Source organism: Myripristis murdjan, chromosome 12, assembly GCF_902150065.1.
Source record: "Myripristis murdjan chromosome 12, fMyrMur1.1, whole genome shotgun sequence".
Lineage (NCBI taxonomy): Eukaryota > Metazoa > Chordata > Actinopteri > Holocentriformes > Holocentridae > Myripristis > Myripristis murdjan.
In genome coordinates, this window is record NC_043991.1 from 1,872,375 (window position 1) to 1,898,862 (window position 26,488).

Sequence of the window (26,488 nt, forward strand, 5' to 3'; positions counted from 1 at the left end):
TATTCTTTTACTGTTTATTTGAAAGAAAAAATATATATTTCTCTTTTCACAAAGACCTTCAATACAAGTACCCTGACAGGTGACACAAAAGATACAAAAAAGTGGAAAAAGCATACATGACAGAAAGTTTTTTTTTTTTTTTTTTTGGACAAATGAAAACATAAAAATCAACGACTTTAACATAAAAAAATGTTTTTTTATAGCTGGAGTTTAAAGGCAATACTGTCACATTCAGATCATCACAGATGAGATGAAGAGGAGCTTGAGGTTGTTTGTATTTCAGCGAATAAAGACGATATCTGAGTTAGTGCTTCAAACAGACCCCATACATTTTGTTGTGCACGGAGAATTTTTAGGATTAACTTTAAAAAAAAAATTAGCTTACACGTTTACCGACACAGAGCAAGCCAACCAGCAACGAGCTCATGGCGAAACCTCAGGAGAACATAAGCACATCGTGTTGATTCATTTCTACCTTCTGATACAAAATACAAGTTAATACTGTATAGAAATGCACCTTGGCAAGGGAGCCGCGCGGTCCTATATTACAATACACAAGACCTCACTGATGTACATGAAGTGCGTTTGATTTACCTCACATGGTTAGCTTGATATCTGGGTTTGCTGCCACCACCAATATTTAAAAAAAATGAAATCAAAATGCCCACATGACAAAATGATGAAACAAAAGCTGGAGGCGTTCGTCACAGCTGGAGATTTCCCAAGCGTTCATTAAAATCTGATCAACACTGATTAGGATTTCTTAAGCGGCCCATCGTCCACAAAAGATGAAACAAAAAAAAAAAAAAATGCAAAAGCTGAGATTGCAGTGGGTTGTGGTGGAGCCGCCCACCGCCGGCCATGACCGAGCGTCTCCACAAGCGGCCGACGTCAAAATCAAACCCGAGGCCTCGTCGGCGGCCACGTGGCAGCCGTGAGCGGCGGAAAGCGAGGGATCAGCTGATCAGATGCGGCGTTATAAACCAAGCGCTCCTACGAGAAAAACAATGCAGCAAAACCACTTCTAATAGCAGCTCGTTATTTATGGTTATTTATAATACAAGTCAGTGTTGAGCGAGCTGCCGGTCAGAGCCATCAGAAACCTCGACCAACAGGCCTTCAGAATAAGAGCCCGTTGTGGATGTAGTGGAGTTACTGGTGGTCACGTCTGGAGCCATGCTGGAGGTCCACTGGGAGAACCGGCTGGACACGACAAGTAAAGAAATACGTGGTCGCCAGTCAGTTCAGTGATGTTGGAGGTAAAACAGCAAAAACAAAACTCTCCAAGTCGTAGCTTGACATGATCAGCTCATCCTGAATAAACTATTACGGCGAGCTCGTCGGTAAGGTCGCCTTCAGACAGGACGAGGCGTGGCTGCAGGTCTGGGACGGCCTGGGCTTTGGTTTGGGCTGCCCTGCTGCAAAAGTCGATTCTGGATCTACTTTTTTGTCGAACCCCCTGGTGGCGGTGGCGGCGGCGGTACGCACGGCTGCAGCCAAAACACAGAACCGCCGTTTAGAACGAATGGGATTCCTGACGTCTCTGCTGAAACGCCCGATCTTGTCTAAGACGCCATTTTTTTCCCCAAAGCAACTGAAGTCAGCTGTGTTTGTAAATTCACTCTGGTGGGGTCAGGACATTTTTTTTCTGCTAAAACATGAAAATAGCAGACTGATATCCTGCCTCTTATGTCATTAGCCCGTTCACAGCAGACACTGTTGTTTCTCTAATGTAGGTCAATTCCCAGAGTCGCTGCACTAGAGGAGACTGACTCACCTTGTATTAATTATCATGTTCACTGTCTTAGTGAGCACATTAATATGTTATAAATGGCCAAACAGAGCAACATCAAGGCTACATCACACCACGGTTTCTGTTTCCTGCTGACAGATTTCTTGTTTGTAATTTTTGAAATAATTCTGCATCTGAGTGAATTTACCAACACATCCACTGCTAATCTGAAGAAATGTTGGCTAACTAGCTAGCCAACAGGCTAATTATCAAACGTATGCAAATGTCAACCTGAACAATCACGGCTAACTGTCAATTCAAGCAGCTGATTGTAAAGTTAGCACGACTTATTAGCTACTGCTAATGCTAGCCTCTACCAGATTAATCTGCTGGCGTGCAGCTGCTTTTATAAAAAGACCGCCACACGCTGAGCGACCAGATGCTAAGATTAGCTAGCTTAGAAGACATGATCTAAACACAAAATCAACAACAAATCAGTGATAAAATGATCCAGTCGAGAACAGCTCAGAAATAAACCACATCTGTTCACTTTGTTCATGAACTCCAGGAGAACGAGCTGAAGACCTCCAACATGGCCGCCGCAGAGTCTGAGGACAAAACTCCATCCAAATAATCTGTAGCTCCTCAGACTGGATTACAGAGTTTTCTCACATCACGTAAATAAGACAGAGTTCACAGAGAGCAGAGCTGATGGTCCAAATCAGTGATCCAGGCAAAAGGTCAAAGGTCAAAGAAGATTTCTGTCCATCAGAGGTGTGTATGGCACTGAATGAATTTCATCAAGGCCTTTCATGTGAAATCCTAATTTGATTTATAAACCATTTCCACCCCTCGCGCTCTCCAAGCTCATGTGATACTGTTCTGATGTGAAAACCGGCCCGGAGCTGCACTCCAGGTCCCGTGGTTCAGAGTTTTTACGGCTCCGGTTTGTGTCGGGACTGAAATTTGGTCGTGGGTTCGGCTGCGGTTTGAAGTTTGAAGTTTAAAGCTGCGGCTCCGTGGAGGTTTCCGCTCACCGCCGCCTTACGAGCGATTCTCCCGGTGCAGAAGGGAGGATCTGGGAAAAAAAAAGATAACCAGCATTAATGGGCATGAATATGTGATCGTCAGGGTGGTTTGAGTGTGTGTGTGTGTGTGTGTGTGTGCGTGCGCCCACCTGAGAGACCTGCGACTGTCCTTCTCCATGTTATTCTCAGGTCCTTCACTCTCATACGAGGCCAGGTGCAGCTCTGCAACCAGGAGACAGAATGAAATGTCAAAATGTTGAAATGTTTTCCTGCAGCGTATGCAAAGTTACACACTGCTGGAACACACACACACACACACACACACACACACACAAAAACAATAAAATATATGCATGATGAACATGTATATGAACAGATAGGTAATAAATAAAGTGATCTGTGGACGGTGTGGATACAATAAAATAAAACACTGTCATCTGCATAATGCATTGTTTTGGCGACAGCTAGGGTTAGGGTTAGGGTTAGGGTGCTGACCGTCTTCGCTGAGGATGGGCGAGGTGACCAGGTGCTGCAGGACCCGGCGCTCCCGGTCGAACGGGCAGATCACCTGACGCCAAACCAGGAACTCGCTCACCTGCTTGGCCAGCTCCCACAGTTTCTGTCAGGACACAAAAAAAAAAACAAACAGAGTCAAGACAAATCCAGAAACGAATGCACATCTCTGCTGGTGACCCGCTGTTAGCCAAGTAACCTCACTGTTTATCTTTAAAGACCCCATGAAACAGACTCTTACTGTCTTAATTTGATGTATTTCCTGCTGAAACAGGAAGTGCAAACCAACAGGATCTCAGTTTGGCAGAGAAACACTTTTATTTTGAAGGGACAGGTGATGATGAGAGAGGATGTTTTTAAAGATTTGTGAAGGTTTTTATTGGTTGAAATTTGAATTTCCAGCCACTAGATCAGGATGATGTCACTGTCTAAGATGAAGTAGAGGCCATGTGAGGCCATTTCATGGGGACTTTGATAACTTTAATAAAGACAAAACTCAATTTTTAGGATTTATTCATGTGCAAATATAAATATGAAAAAAAAAAAAAAAAACGATTAAAGACAAATTAGAGAAGAAAAAACACCTTGCAAGTGAGATTTAAAAAAAAAAAAGTCTGTTGGTCCCTAACTCAAAGTCAATATAACACTGAGCTGGAGAATGGATTACTTCACTTTCACCACACAGGGGCGCTGTTGCATTACAATGCAGGTGAGAGGAAAATCAGTTTGGTTGCAGCTCAGTTCGGTCGTTTAGCTGAGACCGAACTTCTGCAGACACACCATGTAGGACTGAGCTGGATTTAGATTAGATTAGATTAAAAAAAAAAAACAAACAAAAAAAACAGCCAAAATCTGTAGATCGTTTAGGTGGAAAAGCTGGAGGCCTTTGCTTTGAAAGGTGCCATAATTTGCTTAATCTTGTGAAATCAGTCTCTGTTTTTTTTTTTAATCACATTTTGGGATTAACCCGCTGAACTGAGCTGACCTCAAAGTTGATGTGTCCGTTGGGCAATCTGCTGGCACAGCCCTCGTTCAGGAAGTAGATGTCTTTAATCAGGAGGCTGAAGAAGGGGATTACAATCTGCACAACAGAGGAACACACACATTTTACATTTTTATTATTATTATTATCTTTTTTTTTTTACACCACAGTGACTCATAAAATCACCATTTGATCGAGCCATTTTTGTCTCATCGTCGGTGTGAGAAATTGTCTTGTTCTTGAAACAAATCCAGCAGTGGGATGAGATAATCCCACTCATTTTCAGTGCTGTTACACTTGTGTCATGATTTTTTTTTTTTTTTTTTTTTTTTTTTCGGAACAAATATAAATGTGTTGAAACGAGGCAGATCAGCCACGACGATCAGGAAAAAAAACACTCGATTCAAGAAAACTCTGGAAACAAAACAGATTTTTCAGAGCAGCAGAGTTTTCAATATTTCAGCAAACAGAACATTTTTAACAAAACTCTGGTGCTGCTTTATGTTCACTCTGTTTGAATAGCTTTTTTTTTTTTTTTTTTTTTTTTTTTTTTTTAAATAATAATGGCTCGGCACCAGAACTCCATGTTTAGTTTATTTTGGATGGGATTTTCATTTTCCTCCCAAAACTGAAGTCAACAGAGTCTCTTCCAGATCTACGCCCAGTGTGCCTGTTACATTGTGATTGTGTAAGCGTGTGTGTGTGTGTGTGTGTGTGTGTGTGTGTGTGTGTGTGTGTGTCTCACCCTCTCCTGGCTGCTGTGTGCCGTCTCTGACCTCTGGGTGGCGCCACGGAGCGCAGTGCGGTAGTTACTGAAGTTACTGGACGGGTCCATCTGGTGCTGGAAGAGAGCGGAGAGTCAGCAGGCAGGCACACACACACACACACACACACACACACACACACACACACACACACACACTCACCAAAGCTGCAACTAATGTTTTTTTTTTTTTTTGGCTACTTCCTAATCTATTACTAATCCACTGTTTGTTTCCAATGAATGAATGAATCATTTTGCCTGTAAAACGTGAAAAATAACAACAAACCAATCAGAGCCCAGAGTGGCGACTTCAGATGTCAAAAAAATAAAATAAAAATAAAAAATAAAAAATAAAAAAAAAATAAACCAAAGTATTGATTTCATAGAAATAAGAAGCTTAGTGAAACTGCAGTCGTGGTCAATTCTAATTAATCAGAATTAACTTTTTTGGTGTTGACTGACTGATTACTTGATGAGCTGTTTTTTACACACACACACACACACACACACACACACACACACACACACACACACACACACACACACACACACACACACACACACACACAGGGTCACAGCGAGGTGAACTGCAGGTTCTCTTACCTCCAAAATTTCGAACTTGTCGGTGTTGACTTTACTCCAAGTTTTCTTCAGTCTGGAAACGGGACTCATGTTCATCCCAGCTGAGAGAGGGAGAGAGAGAGAGAGAGAGAGAGAGAGAGAGAGGGAGAGAGAGAGAGAGAGAGAGAGAGAGAGAGAGAGAGAGAGAGAGAGAGAGAGAGAGAGAGAGAGAGAGGGAGATCAAAGTGGTTTGGTGGTCAGTTCTTCGCTCTGCTCTGCTGTAACTCACTCTGTGCTTCCTGGAAATGATCTGTGTGGTTATGCAACGCTGGCCGAGCCTCCCGCTCGCCGTCTGCCTCTCATTACGGCTCTCTGCCTGGAAATGGAAGGAGCTGCAAACGAAGGTCCAGCTCATGCTATTCAGATAATACTGTGAGCTGCGGCTGTGTGTCGATGTGAGCTGCGACCCAGTTACAGTTCAAAATACATCAGAGGTTGTTACTAACTTCAAAAAGTGACGAGTTTGACTCCTGGTTATTGAAACTGCAGTAGAAACACAGCAGCTGCACAGCACTCATCCTGACGACCACTGTTACTATAAACTATGATGCTATTACTTTCACAGCTGATCACTGCGGGTTAGGGCTGCCCCCCCGCCCAGTGAGCGCTGGGACAGGCTCCACCCCCCGTGACCCTCATGACCCTCACGAGGACGACAATGAGCCAGCCTGTTGTGTTGCCTTCAGCATCGTCACGTAAACTTCAGCACTGTACAGGAGGCCGCCCAGAACAGACAACAGCTCCATCATTTTCCTTTATTTTACACTCGAGTTTCACTAAAACAACACCGACGTGAACAAATCAGACCCGAACCTGAACGTAATGAGGGAAGATTTCCAGGAAATTTCCAGGGGAAGTTAAGCAGGAGAATTTCCAAGTTGGAAGCCTTCCATGGGAATTAAGTGGAAATTTGGGGTATCATATACAAACATAAATACAAACATACAATGTTTTGTCATAAGCAGATGTGTGCAAAGTAATACAAAATTTAAAAAATGACATTTCTGACTTTGATTTATTTGTGAGTAGAACTTTGATCAATTCTTTTACTGAACAACAAAAAAAAACATGAATGTTGAGGAAAAATAAATTCCCTATGACCCCCCCAAAAAATAATATGAAAGCACCGCCTCCCAAAAAAAAAAACAAAATCTAAAAAATTAATTAATTAAATTGTCAGTGAAATGGTGTTTGCTTACATTTAGCATATCTGATTTATTGGCTAGCTGCTGTATAAACACATTTTGATTTATTAATTCCCATTAACTCCCATATAAACTGTTAATTCCCATGGAACGATTCCCACTTAGATCCTGGAACCCTAAACATAATAATTTCTGAGTTTTTGCAGGGAGGATGAGGGCAGGACTGGCCTCGCTCACAGGCCTGACGCTGGGTTTTCTGTTTATGCTGCTGCTTTTGAACGTGTGTGTGTGTGTGTGTGTGTGTGTGCTTACTGATGATGGCCATGAGGGAGTTGAAGTTGCCGATGTTGAAGCATTCCTGCGCCACGTCGATGAAGAACTCGATGGCTCGCGCTCGGTGCTTCTTCTTCACGGGCTGGAACCACGGAACAGGAACAGGAACAGGAACAGGAAGTGAGGGGAGGAGCCAGAGGAGGTGGGTCGGTTATGAAGGTGTGAATCATCAAATGAATGAATGAATGGATGATTGGGTTGTTAGTAAGGCCGGGCAATAAAACAATAACAGTAATTAATCACCATGTGTTTGTAGGAGGGTTGATCCCATTGAATCTAAGTGTTCTCCACACACTCTCTGTGGTTCTTTAAAGTGCTAAAGGTTCTTCATGTTTATTGGAGTTATCTGGTGGCGGCAGCAGCTAACAATTCTTTTCCTTGTGGATTAATGTGCAGATTATTTCCTCAGTGAATGGATTAATGTCTCGCTCTATAAACCATCAGAAAACATGTTTAATAGCTCGTCTGGAACCCAGTGAAGGAACAAGGAACGTGGAGAACCGGACAACAACATGTTCATGTCGGTTTTCAACCTGATACACAATCATCTGATTTAAAACACTCAGAGAGACTTTTATTCTGAAAAACTACTAAAGAGCCATTTAAAAACAAAAGGTTCTGGTTCCTAAAGAAACTATTTTTTGATGGTTCTTTGAGGCACCTTTGGGCATTTTATAAAAGAACCAGCTACACAAATGGTTCTTTAAAGGCCCCCCTGCTACATGGTTCTTCCAAGGCGTCACTCTGAAGAACCATTTTTGGTTCCACTTAGCACTTTTCTTTTTCTGTGTGTGTTTGTCTTATTAATGGAACTGACAGATTCACTGAATGTGTTTTCATGGTTAGTTTTTCAAACAGGGCACAACATGCAGGCCCGAGGTGGGATGGGACTTCCTGGTCGCGTGAACAGAGCTCTGGTTATGAGCCGGTGGGCGGGGCTTATTTGCATATTCATACATCTGCGCATTTTAAATGAGGAATGGAGATTTAGAGTTACATTTAAGGCACTACGGGATGTTTTTTCATTAAATATGTCGTATTGATGCTCAGAGATGACGACAGGGGGTCTTTAAACATGAGCACAGGTGGGCAGGTGTGCAGCTCACCATGCAGATCTCTGTGGCCACCAGGTAACTGAGCCTGTTGAACCAGCTGACGTAGGCCTCCAGGTTACTGGTCTTACGCTTCCGGAAGAAACCCTGAAACACGGAGGGAGGGAGGGAGGACAGTTTGAGGACACGTTCACACAGCGCCGTCACACACACACACTTTCTCCATAAGTTTTCTGCAATGTGTTCAAACTGCTCCAACGCCCCAGTGTGTGATGTGTGTCTGTAGTTTACTGTCTCTGTCTTTCGTCAAGCTCGGGATGTTTATTGTCGTTGTTCTGGTACAGCGACGCGACGCGGGCGACTCCCCGGCGGCGATAAGACGAATAAACAGTTCACAGTTTGTTTTGAAATGAGCTGATTTCTGAGGTTTAACCTGCGCTGCGTTCAAAGTCCCGGACGTTTTAGAGAAAGGCACGTTTGAGACTCCGGGCCTTGTTTTTTTCTGATGGAGAGAGGCAGATCTTCAGTGTGAGTGTTTGCTGCTGCTGCGGCGCCGAGCTGGAGGCGGTGCTGATGGAGACGAAACGTGTCGCAGCCTCACATGAAGCCGAGGAGGAGCTCAGATCACATCGAGGCAAAACAAACCCCCCCCAACGCTCAGGAAACACTCGGCTGCTGCTCTCTAATTTGTTCTGCAAATTGATGCTGACGGCCATCACGTCCTCCCACCTACCCACACACACACACACACACACACACACACACACACTCCTACACACACACCCCGGCTCTGCACAGATACAGTATTTCCGAGTTTAGTGACGTTGGTGTTATTTTTACCTCCTCTGTCTTGCTGGCCTTCTGTGTTTGCAGTGAAGGACTAGTTGGTTGAAGACCCTTTTATAAATAAACCTGCCTTGCCTGTGATGATGATGATGATGATGATGATGATGATGATGTAATCCCGGGGATATTCATCGCTCCGTTAAACGCTTACACAACGCCGGCAGCGGCCCACTCCACTCCAAAACTCGTCCTCTCCTCTGCAGGACGGCTCACGCTGACTCACTCAGCCGCTCTCCGTAACACAAAGTGGATCTTATGTAAGCGGCGAACCTGAGCGCCGCCGAGGGCCGAGGTGCCGCGTATTCACAAAATACCAAGAGCGCACCGGCTGAAAGCTTTATTCTCCGCGGCGATGATTAAAAATGACCCCTGGGCTGACTCACCGGACCACTTCACTGGGAAAGAGCCGCTCAGACGCACTCAGAGCGGCTCCCATTAAACCGACGCAGCTCCGCTACACAAATCTATTATTTAAAAAACCTCCTCACGTCTCAAACTGAGGCCGACCGTGCACGGCAGAGCGTCAAGTGAAACCAGACTCACCTGGTGCACATCAGCAGTAAGACCTTCTTGTATGACTTTTTTTTTTTTTTTTAAATGATCTGTACTTTGAGTTTTTTGATACCAACAAAACAATTTAAATGATAAAAACCATGATAGGAGAGCTGCGAACAACAGGAAGATCACTGTATACAACATAACTGACAAAAAAAAAAAATTAAAAATAAAAAAAAAAATTAAAAATTAAATTAAAATAAAATAAATAATAAACAAATAAATAATAAATAAAAAAATAAAATGATGCACTATTACCAGTGTAATCATTGGATCAAAACAAATAAAATTAATCTTTATGCGCTCTAATATTTACACCATGAATGAAAATATGATGGCATATATTGTTTTCATGTGTATAGGGAAGCTCAAGTATGGAGTTATAATCTCCAAAAAATAAAAAAATAAAATAAATAAATAAATAAATAAAATAAAATAAAATAAAATAAAATAAAATAAAATAAAATAAAAACAAGAGGCTGGTGTCACTGAGACGTTCTGACCCATCAGGCCGAATCTCTAGAAGCTGGTGATTAAAAATAAATGTGTTGTTCTTTTTTTTCTAAGCTGATAATGAATGACTTCAGTGAAATGAGTGACAGAAACAGGCGAGGAGGAGAGAAGCGAGCAGGAGCTGCAGACCTCCCACACCGACACCGTGACTCACGCCGACCACGTTCAACCGCCAATTAAAACCATTTCACAGGAAAATATAAATAAATAAATAAAATTAATACTAATACCACTACTACCACCGCTACTACTACGACTAATAATAATAATAATAATAATAATAACAATGATAATAATAAATGGAGCTGCAGTGTCAAAAACCTCCTGAAAATTATAAAAACAAAACAAAAAAGATAAATAAATAATTAAAAAAAAAAAAGATAAATAAATGTCTCGGTCTCTGTCTGTGCTGTACCTTGTGGTTTTCCAGAGGATCCTTCATGGCGAACGTCTGGATGAACTCCTCCGGTCCAATAAAACTCAGCCGGTCCTGCAGAGGAGGAGAAGACAAGAACATCAGCAGAGAAATAACAGAAACAAGAGGAAGAAGAGGGAGGAGGAGGTGGAGGAGAAAACAGAGGAGAAGAAGAAGATGGAGAAGAAGTAGGAGAAGAAAGAGAAGAAGGAGAAGGAAAAGGAGAAGATGGAAAGGGGAAGAAGAAGAAGAAGACAAAAGGATCAGCAGAGAAATAACAGAAACAAGAGGAAGAAGAAGGAGGAGATAATGGAGAAGAAGAAGGAGAAGAAGATAATGGAGAAGGAGAAGGAGAAGGAGAAGAAGAAGAAGGAGAGGAGGAAGTAAAATAAGAAGAAAGAGGAGAAGGCGGGAGAAAAAGAAGAAAAAGAAGAAGATGGAGAAAAAGGAGGAGAAGGAGATGAAGGAAAAGGAGGAGGAGAAGACGACAGAAGAAGAGGAAGAGGGAGAGGAGGGAGAAGAAAAAGAAGGACAAGAGGTAGAAGGAGAAGAAGAAGAGGAAGAAGGAGAAGAAGGAGGAGGAGACGGAGATGAAGGAGAAAAAGGAGAAGAAGATGAGGAAAAAGAAAAAGAAGACAAAGACAAAAAGGAAGACTGTGATGAAGAGGAGGAGGAAGGTGAAGACACTCTAATAAAATGATGATGAATGAGAGGAAGAACAAAAGACCAAGAGCAGGAGCGACACAGGAAGAAAAAAGAAAAAGAACAGGATGTAAAGAGTAATAATGAAAGAAAAGAAGAGGAACATGGTGATGGAGACGAAGAGGAAAAGAGGAAAAACGACAACAACACAGGAGACGGTGAAGAGGAAGAAAACCATCAAGAACAAAAACATGAAGAAAAAAGAAAACAAGTTTCAGGTTCATGGCAGGAACAACAAAATAAAATAAAATAAAAAAAGCAGCCAAGACAAATAAAAAGCCAGACATGAATTTAACATTTAACAGAAGCCTGAAAGAAACCAAACCACAATCAAATAAACGAGCACAGACGGGCTCGAACCCGCGGCTCAGCCAAAACAAAACATCACATCTGACCAGGTAAAATGACAATAAGGCTCTTTTTGTTTTTTCTTTCTTTTTTTTGTTTTTTTTATGTAGAGTCGAGCGCTTCTTGGAAAACAGACCACACCGAGCAGTTTATGGCAAAAACAATAAAAACCAAGGAGTCGCAGCAGAAAACCATAAATTCAATCAGAGCACATAAAAGCCCAAAACACAGAAATAAAAAAGCAGGCGGAGCGACTTGACAGCAACATCACATCAGAGCGAGTCTGTAACAGTGCATCCGACGTTTTCGGCACAAAATAATAAATATAGTTTTACTGCGAGATCCAGCTCGAGCCGCTGATTATTACTAACCCAGAATGGATCGTTTTGGCGTGTGTGTTAATAATCTCACACTATAATGTTGGGGCGAGTGTCACACACACACACACACACACATACATAACCGGCATTTTTATTGACAAAACACTACATTTGTATGGCATAAAGGCCAAATAATAATTCGATTTGTACCACTAAGATTTGTTTTTACTTCTTTCCCGCTGCTGGAACCCGTCTAAGAGAAAAGCAGAGGAGTCCTGTCCCGGGACGGATTCGGATAAAAAATGTGGTGATCATGTTAGTTAGTGAAAAATGTCTGTTCTGGGAGGCTTCTTGCACAGTGCTGGAGTTTACGTGACGACACTGAAGGCAACACGTAGGCTGTTTCAATGATGGAGGACGAGCAAAATCTGGGGCTCGGGTCGGGTTCGGACACAAAAAGAGAAAACACCTGTCGGGTTCGGACACAAACGTGCGTTCGATCTGCACTCCACTGCCCCGCTGCCCAAACTGGGGCCGGGCAAACCCAGTCAGCCCAGTCAAAACCTGATACTGGGACTGGTGCCGATACCTTGACTTCACCACCGCTTTTTGAACGATACTGTCTTCGATTCAAGCTCGAATAAAATCTTGCTACAGAATCTTAATTTTCCCTGCATGCCTCTACGACGTGTCAGACAGTTCGGACGTTAGACAGCCAATCACCAGCATTATGACAGCTTGGTGCCAGCATGCTGCGTGCTCATTGGCTCACTGACGGGATTCGGTACTAGGGATGTTACGAGAATAGAACTGGGAATCTTTGGCCACCTGACGATTCGATTTGATTACGATTATGAGGGCAACGTTGCGATTATGAAGCGATTATCGAGCGATTTCGATGCATATTATTACTGGACTTGGCTATTCAACTAGCAGGTTGCACGATGCTTTCTATTCTCCCCTGCACCGAAAGGACTGAGCCCTAATTTCGTTGCATTATTATACGTATATGATTGTGCAATGACAATAAAAATCTATCTATCTATCTATCTATCTATATTTTTGTGATGGTCATTGAATAAATTTTTCCATCATTTTTCAGACAATTTGTTTGTTTTTTTACTGTGAGTAACTAAAACAAGGTGTATTTGTAGTAACTATGATTAAAAAGAACGCTAAATACTTAATTAATTCACTGTTATTTACTGTAATTTCCTGTTGCCAAAATATTTCAGTGTTGTGTGACATAACTTACACCCTGTCTGGCTCTTATCCAGGTCTTTTGTCCTTTCCTCTTCATAAAATACAAAATGTTTCCAAACACTTGTTTTTAATGCAGAGGCTGCTGGTTTGATGTTTCTGTCAGCTCGTTCAGCTTCAGTTCTTCACCTGACTGTTTTCTGTCGTGTGTGTCCTGTAGCTGCCCGGCTGACTGCTCATATACTTCAGTTCCGCGTTTCTTAATCATTTTATAAACATCGATTATTGACATTAATGCATCGATGCCGGCTCACCCCACGTCCGCATCGCGATGCATCTAAAAACTGATTTTTTCTCCCACCTCTACACGAGAACCGACACTTTGGTACCAAGTCGAAACCAGTCGTCCAAAAATACGACGGTACCTGTTTTTCTACAGCACTGTAGGTTCGCCTTCAGCTAAATCATATACACTACTCACAAAAAGTTAGGGATATTTGGCTTTTGGGTGAAATTTATGGAAAATATAAAAAGTTCACGCTACAGTGATATTATATCATGAAAGTAGGGCATTTAAGTAGAAGCATACACTGGTGATTTCCTCATCTCAAACAATTTCTTGAAACAAAAGCCAGCAACAGTGGTGGATATACCACAACAAAAAATGTCAGTGTCAATAACTTGTCATGTGCCCTTGAGCATCAATTACAGCTTGACGACGACGTCTCATGCTGTTCACAAGTCGACTTATTGTCTGCTGAGGCATGGCATCCCACTCTTCTTGAAGGGCGGCCCTCAGGACATTGAGGTTCTGGGGTACAGAGCTCCGAGCCTCTACACGGCGACTCAGCTGATCCCATAGGTTTTCTATGGGATTCAGGTCTGAGAAAGTGCAGGCCACTCCATCTGAGGTACCCCAGTCTCCAGCAGCCGTTCCCTAATGATACGACCTCGATGAGCTGGAGCATCAAACACCTGATGTGAATTTTGCCGTTAAGCTCCTTGTTAGAGAACAGCAACTTGTGCAAAAAGTACTGAAACATTGAACAGTTGGACATGTGCATTCAAAAGTTTACAGAAGGTCACATTAAGTTCACCTGTAAAGGTTATAATGCATTTTAGGTTCATCCTGAAATTTCACCCGAAAGCCGAATATCCCTAACTTTTTGTGAGTAGTGTAAAAACTCATGTGGAGGACTTTATTCCGCTGATGGAAAACTGGAGTGAAGAAAGTGTGAAGGCTCTGAAGGTTCATGTTCATATCGTAGTGGAATGAATGGAAACCAGCGGCTTATATTATTATGTGGCAGCTCTGAAACACCTGAGCTCGCTTTGGGAGGAGATGGGCAGAAATTTGTCTATAAGTCTATACGTTTTGTCGATATTCTGCTAAATATGCCAAATCACTGGTGTGGTCCTTTAAAGTTAAAAATACCTGCTTCCCTCTTCATTATCGTATCTGAGGTTCACCAACAGGACTTTCTGATTGAACCTACGGGGCCTGAAAGTGTGCGGGCAGCCGAAGCCGGGCCGCCCCGGGACACACAGCGGGAGTTTTGACGCTTGCGGCTTCTTACCAGCTCGATGTGTGTGAGCTGCTGGGCGAGGACGAAGGGGTCGTCGCACACGCTCAGCACGTCCACGCGCTGACCCGACGCCTGCTTGCTCTTCAGGGAGGCGGGCCGCTCCATCGCCACGGCGTTCAGCGCCGCCACGGCCTCCTCGTACTGACCGAGAGCCGACAGGCGCTTGATCAGCTGCTGGGTCATCTGCTGCATGGCCCGCCACGAGTACTGCAGCACGCACGCACACACACACACACACACACACACACACACACACAGAGGAAAACACACACACATGCATAAAGAAAATGTGAGTCATGTTCATTTTGTTAGAGTATACTGAGGGCTGGGCGATATATCGATATTGGATCAATATTGTGACATGAAACTAGGAATCATCTGGGATTACTGTGAGTAATATGACATAAGTGCCGTTTTTTTTTTTTTTTTGGTTTTAAAGGCTGCATTACAGTACAGAGATGTATTTTTCTGAACTTATTAGACTGTTGTAGCTGTGTTATTATTAGTCTCTGCCTGTTTGGGCCTCATATTGACATTATTGATGATTATTTAGTAAAAACTTCTGGTGTGTAAAGACCTTATGAATCACCAACAGTCGTCCCTACAATATTAATATTAAAAAAGTATTTGGTCAAAGACATTGTGATGTTTGATTTGGTCCATATCACACAGAACTAGGTCACACACACACACACACACACACACACACACACACACACACACACACACACACACACACACACACACACACACATTCTCAGCTGCACCCGTCCTTATTTACATGGACTCCACTGGAAATCTTACAGAGTAAAAAACACAGAAGCGCTGCAGACCGTGTTTTATCTTTGTTTATTAGCTGAAACGAGTCCAACTTCTCAGAAAAACACCCTGTGACAAGCTTTCTGTGTGTGTGTGTGTGTGTGTGTGTGTGTGTGTGTGTGTGCTGACCTCGTCCGCTCGGGCCACGTGGTGCGTCATGTCTTTGAGGCAGCGCATCATCCTCTCGTCTCTGAAGTCGTAGGGAAACGTCTCCGTCCACTCGGTCAGCAGCTGCACCAGCTTCGGCGCCACGTCGCGGATCCGGATCTGAAAATTAAAAAAAAAAACAAAACAAAACATCACACAGAATTCAGCCCCTTCCTCTAGACCCATTTTTTATTATATTATAATCAATCATTTTGTTAAATTTTCTTTCATTTTCTGAAATTATTGGGTTCAAAATGACCGTGGTAAATAAAAAAAAAAAAAAAAACAATGTTAGTAAATGTGAAGGTAACAGGACGTTATAAGCGGCTAAACGTTTACAACAAATTCTCAGATTAGAGAGATTAAACAACAGAAATAAAGTTAATCCAGGTTTACTGATCAAATAAAAAAAAGGACTTAAATTTAACCCTGTTTTTTTTTCCATCTATGTTCAAGTGCAACAGGATTAATGGATAAACCTGACTTTAATCCAGGTTAGAGCTTAATCCCTGACCTGGATTAATTTACACACAAAGCAGCTACTGCTGTTTACCCCTGCAGGCCAGCATGATGTTCTAATTTAATTTAACTGTTGTTCTTTTTTATTTTATCCTATTTTATGGCTTCTCCTCCGCTTTTATTCTCTTTCTCTTCCGTGTCATTTCATTTCCTCCGTGTGTGTGTCTGAGGTTTATTTGCTTATGAAATAATCCAGCAATTAATCCTTCACAACAGTGGGTGTGTGTGACGAGGAAATTGTGTTACTGTGGGTGTGAGTTTCTGCGGGAGACGAGAGAAATATAATTATCCCTGTATCCTCTGTGTGTGTGTGTGTGTGTGAGTGTGTGTGTGTGTCCCGCCCACCTTGTCCAGCAGGGCGTCTCCGGAGCGCTGCTGCTCCACACACAGGTGACAAACTCGGGTCATGAGTTCGTACGGGTGCAGGAACAGACGGGAGCTCAGCAGGAAGGTGAAGACGTACGACCTCTGAGGAGAGAGACACCGACCACCGGTCAGAGACAGAATCACACGAGCCGCCGTCCAATCAGACGAGCCGCCGTCCAATCAGACGAGCCGCCGTCCAATCAGCACGGCCGCATGCCGCCGTCCGTGTTGCCGCCGGTTACAGGATGGCAGCAACATGAGGAGTTGGTTCACTACAATTTCAATTCTTTGGCTTTCATGAGAATTTAAACATCTGACAGCAAACCAGCACCACTGATGTGATGTTTAAATATATCATTTAAGCATTTTTAAAATTCATTTTTAGCATTTTTATGTTTATTTTTAATTTTCTTTTTTCCCCCCAAATTTTTTGCTTTTTTTTTTTTTTTTTTTTAATAATTTTCTTGTAGTTTTTTTTTTTTTTTCAGTTTTTTTCTATTAATGTTAAGAAATTTTTTGCTAATTTGCTGATCACCTTTTCCTGGGTTTTTGAAAGAAATCAAGTGAGTTTGCTCCACCTTCAAAGGGTTGATTTTATGATGAATTAAGTTACGAGCAGAAATCATTACATACAAAAAAGAATGAGTGATTTTTTTTTTTTGAACAATTTCACCTCTTTGAGTCCTTCAAGATTGCCAGGTCAACAATGCCAAGCAAAAATATCTTTTCTTATCAGAGTCCATCGTTTCATTTTCATTTTCATGGAAAAATAATTCTGGTGTGGTTTTTGCTGGAGTCTTTACCAGACAAACATGTTTGTAGTTCAGGGCAATGCTGCATAAAACTTTATTTAAAACAACATTTTCATGCATTTTACTTTTATTATAAAAAAACTGCAGCCCCTGTGATTTGGCCATTTTGTGACTGCAGTAATATTTCCAATTCCTGCTACTCACGTCGGGATAGTAGTCGACGGTGGGAACCAGGTGCTGGATCAGCGCCTCCAGCGACGCAGACACCAAGCTGTTGTCATGGTAACACATCTCCCCATAGCTGGCGGCGATGCCGTGTCCGTACAGATGCTCTTTGGCTGAGGCGGCGCCGTTGCGGTACGACTGCTCGCTGCCGCTGCTGGAGTGCCGGTAGCGGTCGCTGCTGCCGCCGCTGGTGCTGCGGTGGTGCTCGCTGCCGCTGCTGGAGCTGCGGCACGAGCGGCCATGACAGGAGGTGGCGCTGCGGCGCGGGCTGTGGGGCTGCGGCGCGCAGTACAGGCTCTCTGAGGCCGGGCAGTGGTTGTTGTTGTTGTACAGATGCTCCTTAGTGCACATGGCGGCGGCGGCGGCGTTTTGATAGGAGCTGTGGGGCTGCGGGATGTCGTAGGGGTTCTCTGAGGCGGCGTAGGCGATGCTGTAGGCGGTCTCCTTGGTGGCCTTGGCAGCGGCGACGGCGGTGGCGGCGTTACGGTACGGACTGTGGGGCTGCGAGGTGGCGGCGCTGTTGCTGTACAGACCGCAGGGGCTGAACTTGCCGGCGTAGGGCGTCGTGGGAGGCATGATGACCTGCGAGAGACAGGAAGAGACGCAGACATGAGATTCAAAAAGGATTTATCAAACTTTTTGGGCACGAGTTAGGATCCAGAACTTAATGCTGGTATGTGCAGGGGGGTTGCCCGTTGGTCCGAAGGCGTGGTGCTCTGAAACCCCAGCAGTCTGAAGACCATCCCCTCTGTAAACGCAGTTCACTTCAGGTGGGGCTTTGCTCTGGTTCAGACTTTTTGGAGCACTGGGGTCTCAGATTAACAGGCCATCAGATGAACAGCATGACATCATCTGCAAAGGCTGCAACTGACGACCACTGAGTACGTTTACATGCACACCATATTCCGATTCGGGTCAATATTCTCGGATATTCCGAATAATACAGGAATATGGTGTTCATGTAAACGTGCTCACTTTGACTGAAATGGAGATGATTCATTGAAAGTGTGTTGAAAGAGTTAAAACTAATTGCAAAATGTTCCCGGGACGTTGGCTCACAGCAAAAACCCCCGTCTTGACACGTCATTTACTTTCGTTTTCTGTGTTCGAATGTGGCTTTTGTTCAAACACGGTAACAAACCCTCCAGTGGGATGAGATAATCCCACCTGGGTTTCCGATGCAGTTGTGACTTGTTTCGGGATTTTTTTTCTGGGGAAATCGTGGGAATGTGTGGAAACAAAGCGGATCAGCCTCGAGGATCAAGAAAACGACCCCAGCGACACGAGTCGATTAGCGCCGGAAAACAGTTGGATTATCTAATCCCACCGGCAGACTGTTGACTTTGTTTGAAGAAAAACAAGATTTGAAGACTGAGGAGGAGACTGAATGACTTGTTTGGATGGAGATTTTTTTTTTTTTTTGTCTTCAAACTGCTTTAATCAGTCCAACCAGCCGCCAAAATATTAATTTCATAATGATATGAAAGGAGAAAAGCTGGTAAAGTTAGTGAGCAAAAGTTTGGGATTTTTACTTGATAAATGATAAATGATTATATGAGTTCAGTTCCTTCAGTGAGACAATAAAATAATTTTGTACACGCACAAGACCGACCTCGACAGACTGCTTGTAATTCATCTATGGCTTCTTTTTGACCAATCATTAACTCTTGTGTGGACGTACGGGAGAACACACATACAACTAAAATAAATCCCATCTTCCTCTCACAGAAAAGGCCATAAGAACTGTAAATCAAAAAGACTATTATGAACCAACAAACCCACTGTTCATTAACTTATACACTTTAAAACTACAAGACATTATTGATCTAAATACTTTAATTATAAAGTACAAGGCTAACAATAATCTGCGTCCAGGAACTTTTCTTGTCAAGAAAGAGTCTTTATAATTTAAGGGGTATATGTATGTTTAAAAACACCAAAATAAGAACCACCATCAAAAGCAAATGTGTTTCAGTTAAAGGGAAATCTTTATGGAACAGCTTGGATAAAGAATTAAAACTCTGCAGCTCAATCAGTCAATTTATAAAAATGCATAAATCCATGGTAATAGATAAATATAGATCATTACTGTAATTGTAATCGAAATAATATGTACTTACTGATCTTTTGATTTCGCGTTTTTGTGTGTGTCTGAATTACCTGTTGTTTTCTGATATGTCCTGACATCTTATGATATTTCAACTGTTTTGTTCGTAACTTAACACAAATGTAAAAACGGTTGGCATGATAAGCCTTGGCTTCAGCCTGCACCTTTTCAGACTCTGAAAGTCTTTGAAAATGCCAACTGATTATAACTGAGACCGAAATAAACCGTCATCATCATCGATCAGGGTCGTGGGATCGGTTTTGGACACGCGGTGAGGGACGACGTCACAGTGTGAGTGTGTTTGGGCGGTCAGGACTGATTTGGTGTGGCTTTGCTTGGGTTTGTGAAAGATTTTTGAAAGACTCTTGATTGGAAAAAGACATTCGAAATATGCTTTTAAACACAAAAAAGCAATGGTACATAGACAGATAACTTAAGTGTGTTGCTGATTTTTTTTTTTTTTTTGTCTTAACGGTGAAGATAATTGGATTTAAGGAAGCTAAGCTGATCCCAGATCACCAAAAAGGAGCGCTTTAACTCTGGAGCCAAACTTTATCCTGCTACTGTTGTCTGTCTAGGAGCCATATGCCAGCATGAGCCAAAGTCACACACACACACACAAACATGCCTGCACATACCACACATGGCAACACACACACACACACACACACACACACACACACACACACACACACACACACACACACACACACACACACGAAATGCTAGAAAACAAAAGCCTACAGGGATCCAGCCGACTTTTGTTTGTCCGTCACAGGAGCAGACAGGAGTGTTTGCCTGAGCCAACATCTTACACACACACACACACACACACACACACCCTTGTATAGCATGGCGCCGAGACTCATGCTGGTCTAATCCAAACACACACACACACACACACACACACACACGGTGCCTGGCCGGGTGCCAGGCTGGGCCGGTGCAGTGCCAGCTCGTCCTCTGAACTCTGCTGACAGATTAGTGTGGATTTACCTTCCTGCTCTGAAACCGCCCCGGTGCTGCCGACCTGCTCACACACAGCAGAGCGACAGCAACCTCCACCAGTCAGACATCCAAAAGAAGTGGGGAAAAAAATCCACTTGTTTCACGAAGAAAAAAAAACAAAAGCAAATCCATTCTTTCCCAAATTAACTTCTAAAGGTGGAGCTCTGGTGCTGCGCCCGGTTTCTGCTCTGTATCGTCTCCAAACAGCAAATATAAAGCGACTCCTCAGCTTTATTAAACGTTTTCTGTGCTGAGATACTGAAAAATCCTGCCGCGCTGCACTCCAACAAAAAAATCTCCATTTATTCTCATATTGAGTCTTAAAATCTTGTCTTTCTTCCAAAAAGGTACTAAAAATCTGCCAGTGGGATGAGATAATCCCACGTGTTTGCAGAGCGGTTTCACTTGTTTCAGGGATTTCTTTCAAGGGAAGAAGAATAAATCTGTTGAAACAAGGCAGGATAAGGCAGACAGGATCAAGAAAATCTTAAAACATTTTTATTTGCATCCCACTGTTGGATTGTTAAAATTGTTTGGAGAAAAACAAGATTTGAACTCTGAACGATGAGACCTAATGACAAGTTAGAGATTTTTTTTTTTTTTTGCAGCGAGTAAAATTTGAGGATGCATAAAACCATTTCGGAACCACAAATACAACAAACGCGCGGCCGCAGAGCTTAAAAGTTTGTGTGTTTTTTGTTTCCCCGTTTGGAGAGCCGTAGTTTAAATCCAGCAGCTCTGAAATTTGCTCTGGGTAATTCGTGGGTGGAGCTGCGTCTCAGGCGGCCTGCGTTGGCGAGGGCGGCGGCGGCGGCCATAATTTCATGTTGGAGGCTCCGTTTGTGTCGGGCTTTGTTTGTAAACTTTGAGGAGCTGCAGCGGCGTGACGTCTGGACCCGGAGTTTCTACACCGAGAGCAGATCTGCCAGCTTTTCATGCCGTCGCATTTTTCAATCGACATGTTATTCACCCCGGACATTAGAGAGGCTTCCAGTGGACGGTTTCAGCGTCTCGTCCTGGTCAAGATGATGTTTCAGAGGCTTTTTCACAGCGAGGAAAGACAAAACTCTGCTGGAGACACTGGAAGACGTGCAGGGAGTCACCTCTTCTCAGATTTAGCTGACCACACTGTCATGAAGCTGAATTAAAAACGTAATAAATCGACGACGCTAGCATTGCTTTTTTTCCCCACTGTAAAATCAAGTGTTATAATATTTTAATGCAGCAAAAACCAAACAAACAAATAAACAAACAAGATCAGCAGCCAACGATATTTTCTTCCGACGTGGCGGACGAGAAAGTTCAGGAACCGGCGGCAGGTTTTCGTGATGCGTTCAAGAAAAACCTCACAAACAGATTCATGGCTTTTCCGAAACTTTGCTCACCTTTATCATCTTTCATAAATCAATGGCCTGGATGATACCGCTTAAAACAACAACAACAACAACAGAGCAGCTCCTCAGTCACCTGTGGGCTCACACCTGCAGGCTGTGGATGGAGCGTTTAAGGACTTTTTTTTAAAGGAGCATTTTGGGTTGTATGGGAACGTCCAAAACCAAATTTAAGACATTTGACTTTTTAAGGGACAACCTGAACAAAACCATGAGGTGAGATCACATGTTGTGGTTTTTAAAAAAGGTATCAGGCCGCGTTGCAGCGAGTTACAACAGAAGCGGTGAGGTGGATCTCCAACAATAGAGGTATTATCCAACCGGCTGTGGCATTGATACACACACATACACACACACACACACACACACACACACACACAAAGACCCCCAGGACGAGATCACACACACACACAGCAGCTTTTACACCAACAGAATGTAAGACGATGCCCCACCTCATCTTCACTGTTCATATCTCGGTTTTTATTTCTAATGCACTTTGTCATTTTTTTCCTGGGGAACAGGTACAAATAAGTTGAAATGTGGCAGAATAAGGCAAGAAGATGCCACTTCATTCAAGAAAAATTCTGGAAACGAGTTGATTCGCACTGGAAACGAGTGGGATTATCTCATCCCACTGGCGGATTATTTTTACCTCGGAAGACAAACAAGATTTAAACACTGAGGATCGAACTGAATGCCGATCTGAGTCTAAATTATGTCACTGTGCTGCAGCTGCAGTGACGAATGTGTTTTTTAACCAAACTCTACCGTGCTAACTTCCATACATCAGCTTGTGTCCGGCAGTGGCGATGCCGCTCTCCTGCTAAATGAATAAACAGTCGGTAAACTCTCCAAGGTCAAGTGCAGCGGCTCTGTTTGTTTGCCAGGAACAATCTGTCTTGGCGGCGTATCGAAACTCACCAGATAACGCCGCGCCGTAAAGACTGAAGGGCAGATCAGTCAGTGTGTTTCACCGCACGCAGCAAAACCAGCATTACTCTGACATCCAAACTGTGATCTCGAATCAGATCGGCGGTCTGGTCCGCAGGTGGCAGATCGTCAGTTTTATCATTTTAGTGCTGAAACTCAGGAATCAGAACTTCCTGCGCAAATTAGAAAAGCCTTAAAGGAATATTCTAACGTTTTGGGCAAAATAAAATCCCCTTTTCCCGACTTGCCCAGGCTGAGACCAGATGTTGGACACCATTTCCACCTCTGGACGTCCAGTGGTTCGGTTCCTATGGGTAGCATTTCATGTTAGCTTAGCACAAAGACTTGAAGTCTATGGGAGTCGTTAGCCTGGCTGCCGTGAAAAAGTGAAAAAATAAACCTCGCAGCAGCTCTGAGGCTGTCTGAGTTACACAGAGGATCATGTGGATTTGAAATACAAACACAAGAGAAGTTTATTTGTTCTGAATATATCCCTGTGGCAATGCTAACGACTCCCATAGACTTTAAGTCTTTATGCTAAGCTAACACAAAATGCCAAACATAGGAGCTGAACCACTGGACGTACAGAGGTGAACATTTAGCCCCAAACACTGGACTACATGTTGTACTTAAGTGAAAATAGTGTCTCTGCACGTAGACTGATGCTATTTGACACAAAATCTGATGTGATTTTTATGCAATTTTTTAAAATCTACACGTTAGCACAAACATTGACGCTGGCATCATTTTTATGACTATTGTTTTTTTTTTTTTTAACTTTGCCCATGTCACCTGGCTATTAGAGGTGGGAAACACCAGGTAAATATGATACTTTCAGATATTTCATCACAATTTTTACATCTTCAGACTGTTTTTCAGTGTTTGCATGCAGGCAGAACACAATGCTAGCACCTTCACTGAGGCCACAGCCGAATGGAACGTCTCTAATTTCCTGCTTAAAATCCAGATTCATCAACAAAGACGTACCTGTTTGTCCTCCAACACGAGAGACGTTGTGCAGTTTGTCTTCACCTGAAACTCTTTATCAGGGCAGTAAAGGGCCATTTAACTCAGTTCTGTCTTCCTTACACTTTGTACTGAATGAACTTTGGCTCTTGTTAAAGGGCGTCAGCGAAACACCTTCCAGGGCTCGGACTTCACTCCAGAGCCAACATCACCTCAGATGACAGATATTAACACTGAACGTGCAGAATCGCTGCTGTGGCCCTTTAAAGGACAGATTCTGGTCTTTTTCATGCGTTAAAATGTTGATTTCCTCGGTTTATAGCGGCACATCGCACAACCTCAGTGCCAGCTTTAGTGAGTCAGTCAACTCGTCTCCAGAATTATTTTGAATCAAATGTCATTTTCTCGATCCTCAGTGCCTTATTCTGTCTTGTTTCAGGACATTTATACAGTCAGGATCACAAAAAGACATCATCCAATAAAAACAACAAACATAACAACAAGAGAAGATGAGAACGTGATGTTAAATGATTTAAGATTTGATTTTTTTTTTCCTGCTGCTGCTGTTTGCTTCTCCTACCAGAACCAAAACACATGGATTAACATTATTTCCAATGCAGAGTCCATTAGTTTGGGGTCACAGGACAAAATAACTGACAGAAAAAAGCTTCTTTTCCCCACTTTTCTATAAATACAGTTTTCTGTGAGCCAAACGTGCAGAAAATCAAGACGGTTTGTTTTTTTCTGACGTTACTGAGGATTTCTGCTGTCAGAGAGTCTCGGTAAAGCCTTCAGTTTAGCAAAACCAGTTTGAGGACAACCGAATCTCTCTCTCTCTCTCTCTCACACACACACACACACACACACACACACACACGACAGCTCACTTCACCTCCTACAACTTCATCCATCATCATGAAGGACCCAGCTGAATATGAGCATCAGTCCAGTTCAAATAAACCGCTCTGACTGAGTGTGTGTGTGTGTGTATGTGTGTGTGTGTGTGTTGGGTCATATGACCTGTACAGCAGCGGCAGAACACACCCAGATATATACACACACACACACACACTCAGAAAACTAGGATCGACTGGAAAGATATCTGGAGCAAATCAGCCACTGCTGGACCTGCTGCTGCCATCATCGAGTCACACACACACACGCACACACACACACACACACACACACACACACACACACACACACACACCGTCACTGTATTCCTCTATGCGTCTGCTTGTGTGTATGTGTTGTGTGCTGATAATAACACATTACAACTGGGTTTATAGGCACCTGGAGGCACATAAGGGTGACGGTGCAAGCGCACACACACTCATACACACACACACACACACACTCATACACACACACACACACCTGTCTGTATGAGTGAGTCAGTAGGCTAGTACAGTATTAACCTAGAGCTGGACAGGATAAAGACGTGTTATCTCCTCTGCTGCTAAGAGTACAACATGCCTCACATATAGACTTTATTCTCTCTCTCTCTCTCTCTCTCTCTCACACACACACACACACACACACACACACACACGCTTTTTATATCTCTTATACACACAGAATCTCCAGATACTGCACCAAACACACATTTTCTCTCACTTTTGCTTTTTTTCACACAACTTAGAAATACTCTCTATCTCACACACTTTGTGCCTCTCTCTCTCTCTCTCTCTCTCTCTCTCTCTCTCTCTCTCTCACACACACACACACACACACACACACACACGCACTCTGCCACCATGTCTGCTCTGTGTGCCTCTTGACTCACACGCAGTGCGGGCTGGCTGTGAAAACACACGCTGTGTGACCACAGTCCCTCACAGGGCTGGTGAGTAATGCTGGAGGTGTGTGACAGGCAGAGCCGCTGGAGATCAACAACAACAACAACAACAACAACAACAACAACACAACCAAGCATGTTGAAACCCATCATGCTGCTTGTGTGATGGAGCTGGTGTGACTGTTTTAACGCAGATCTCATGGAGGAGCTCAGACTTCACACCGTTTTCACTCCAGAAAACATGAAGTGAGTTTTACTGAACCGATTCATGTTTTCACTCCATCAGCCGCGACCCTGTCACATCTTACCTCAGATACCACAACTACACTCCTTTACCCGAAATCACACTCATGCAATGTTGATTTTCGGACTACAAAGCTTCTTATTAGTAACGAGGCAATGTCTTTGAGCTTTTCTTTTTTCTTTTTTTTTTGTTTTTTAAACTATTTTCAAAAATCCTGGAACGTGTATCTCACTAGAGTGCCACCTCTCTCAGTGACTTTACACGGTGTGAACCTGATTCTGCGACAAGAGAACTTTGTTTTCGGAAAGGCTCCGCGACAATAAAGTTTATTATCTTTAGAAATAAAACGCATCGCGCGCAACTTACCTCGAGTGATGCAGCTAAATATCCCAATACAGCCTCTTTGGATGTGCAGAAAAAAACTATCCTCAGTGTGTGTGTGTGTGTGTGTGTGTGTGTGTGTGTGTGTGTGTGTGTGTGTAATCTCCGCTCCTTCTCGGTGTGTAACACAAAACAGCTCAGCTTTCAGCGCTGTGCCCGTCTGCCTGCCCGCTCCATTGTG

The 26,488-nt window shown here is 43.1% G+C and overlaps 1 protein-coding gene across 1 annotated transcript; it reads right to left on the reverse strand.

The window, feature by feature from the left end:
* LOC115368733 (ras-GEF domain-containing family member 1B-B-like) lies at positions 1-26,488 on the reverse strand. The gene is made up of 14 exons (XM_030065053.1): positions 26,293-26,488; positions 17,462-18,064; positions 16,485-16,607; positions 15,603-15,740; positions 14,646-14,861; positions 10,499-10,573; positions 8,224-8,316; positions 7,097-7,199; positions 5,622-5,701; positions 5,001-5,096; positions 4,259-4,354; positions 3,256-3,379; positions 2,910-2,982; positions 1-2,810 (listed from the first exon to the last, which is right to left on the reverse strand). The coding sequence occupies exons 2-14, from the start codon at positions 18,056-18,058 to the stop codon at positions 2,777-2,779; spliced, it is 1,848 nt and encodes a 615-aa protein (XP_029920913.1). The 5' UTR covers positions 18,059-18,064; positions 26,293-26,488; the 3' UTR covers positions 1-2,776.

Excerpts from the sequence above, each read along its gene's own strand:
- LOC115368733 (XM_030065053.1), bottom strand. The coding sequence starts at position 18,058 with ATGCCTCCCACGACGCCCTACGCCGGCAAGTTCAGCCCCTGCGGTCTG. Across the intron at positions 14,862-15,602 it reads ACGTGGCCCGAGCGGACGAG|TACTCGTGGCGGGCCATGCA; the intron begins GTCAGCACACAC and ends TGCGTGCTGCAG. Across the intron at positions 5,702-7,096 it reads CTCCCTCATGGCCATCATCA|CTGGGATGAACATGAGTCCC; the intron begins GTAAGCACACAC and ends TCCCTCTCTCAG.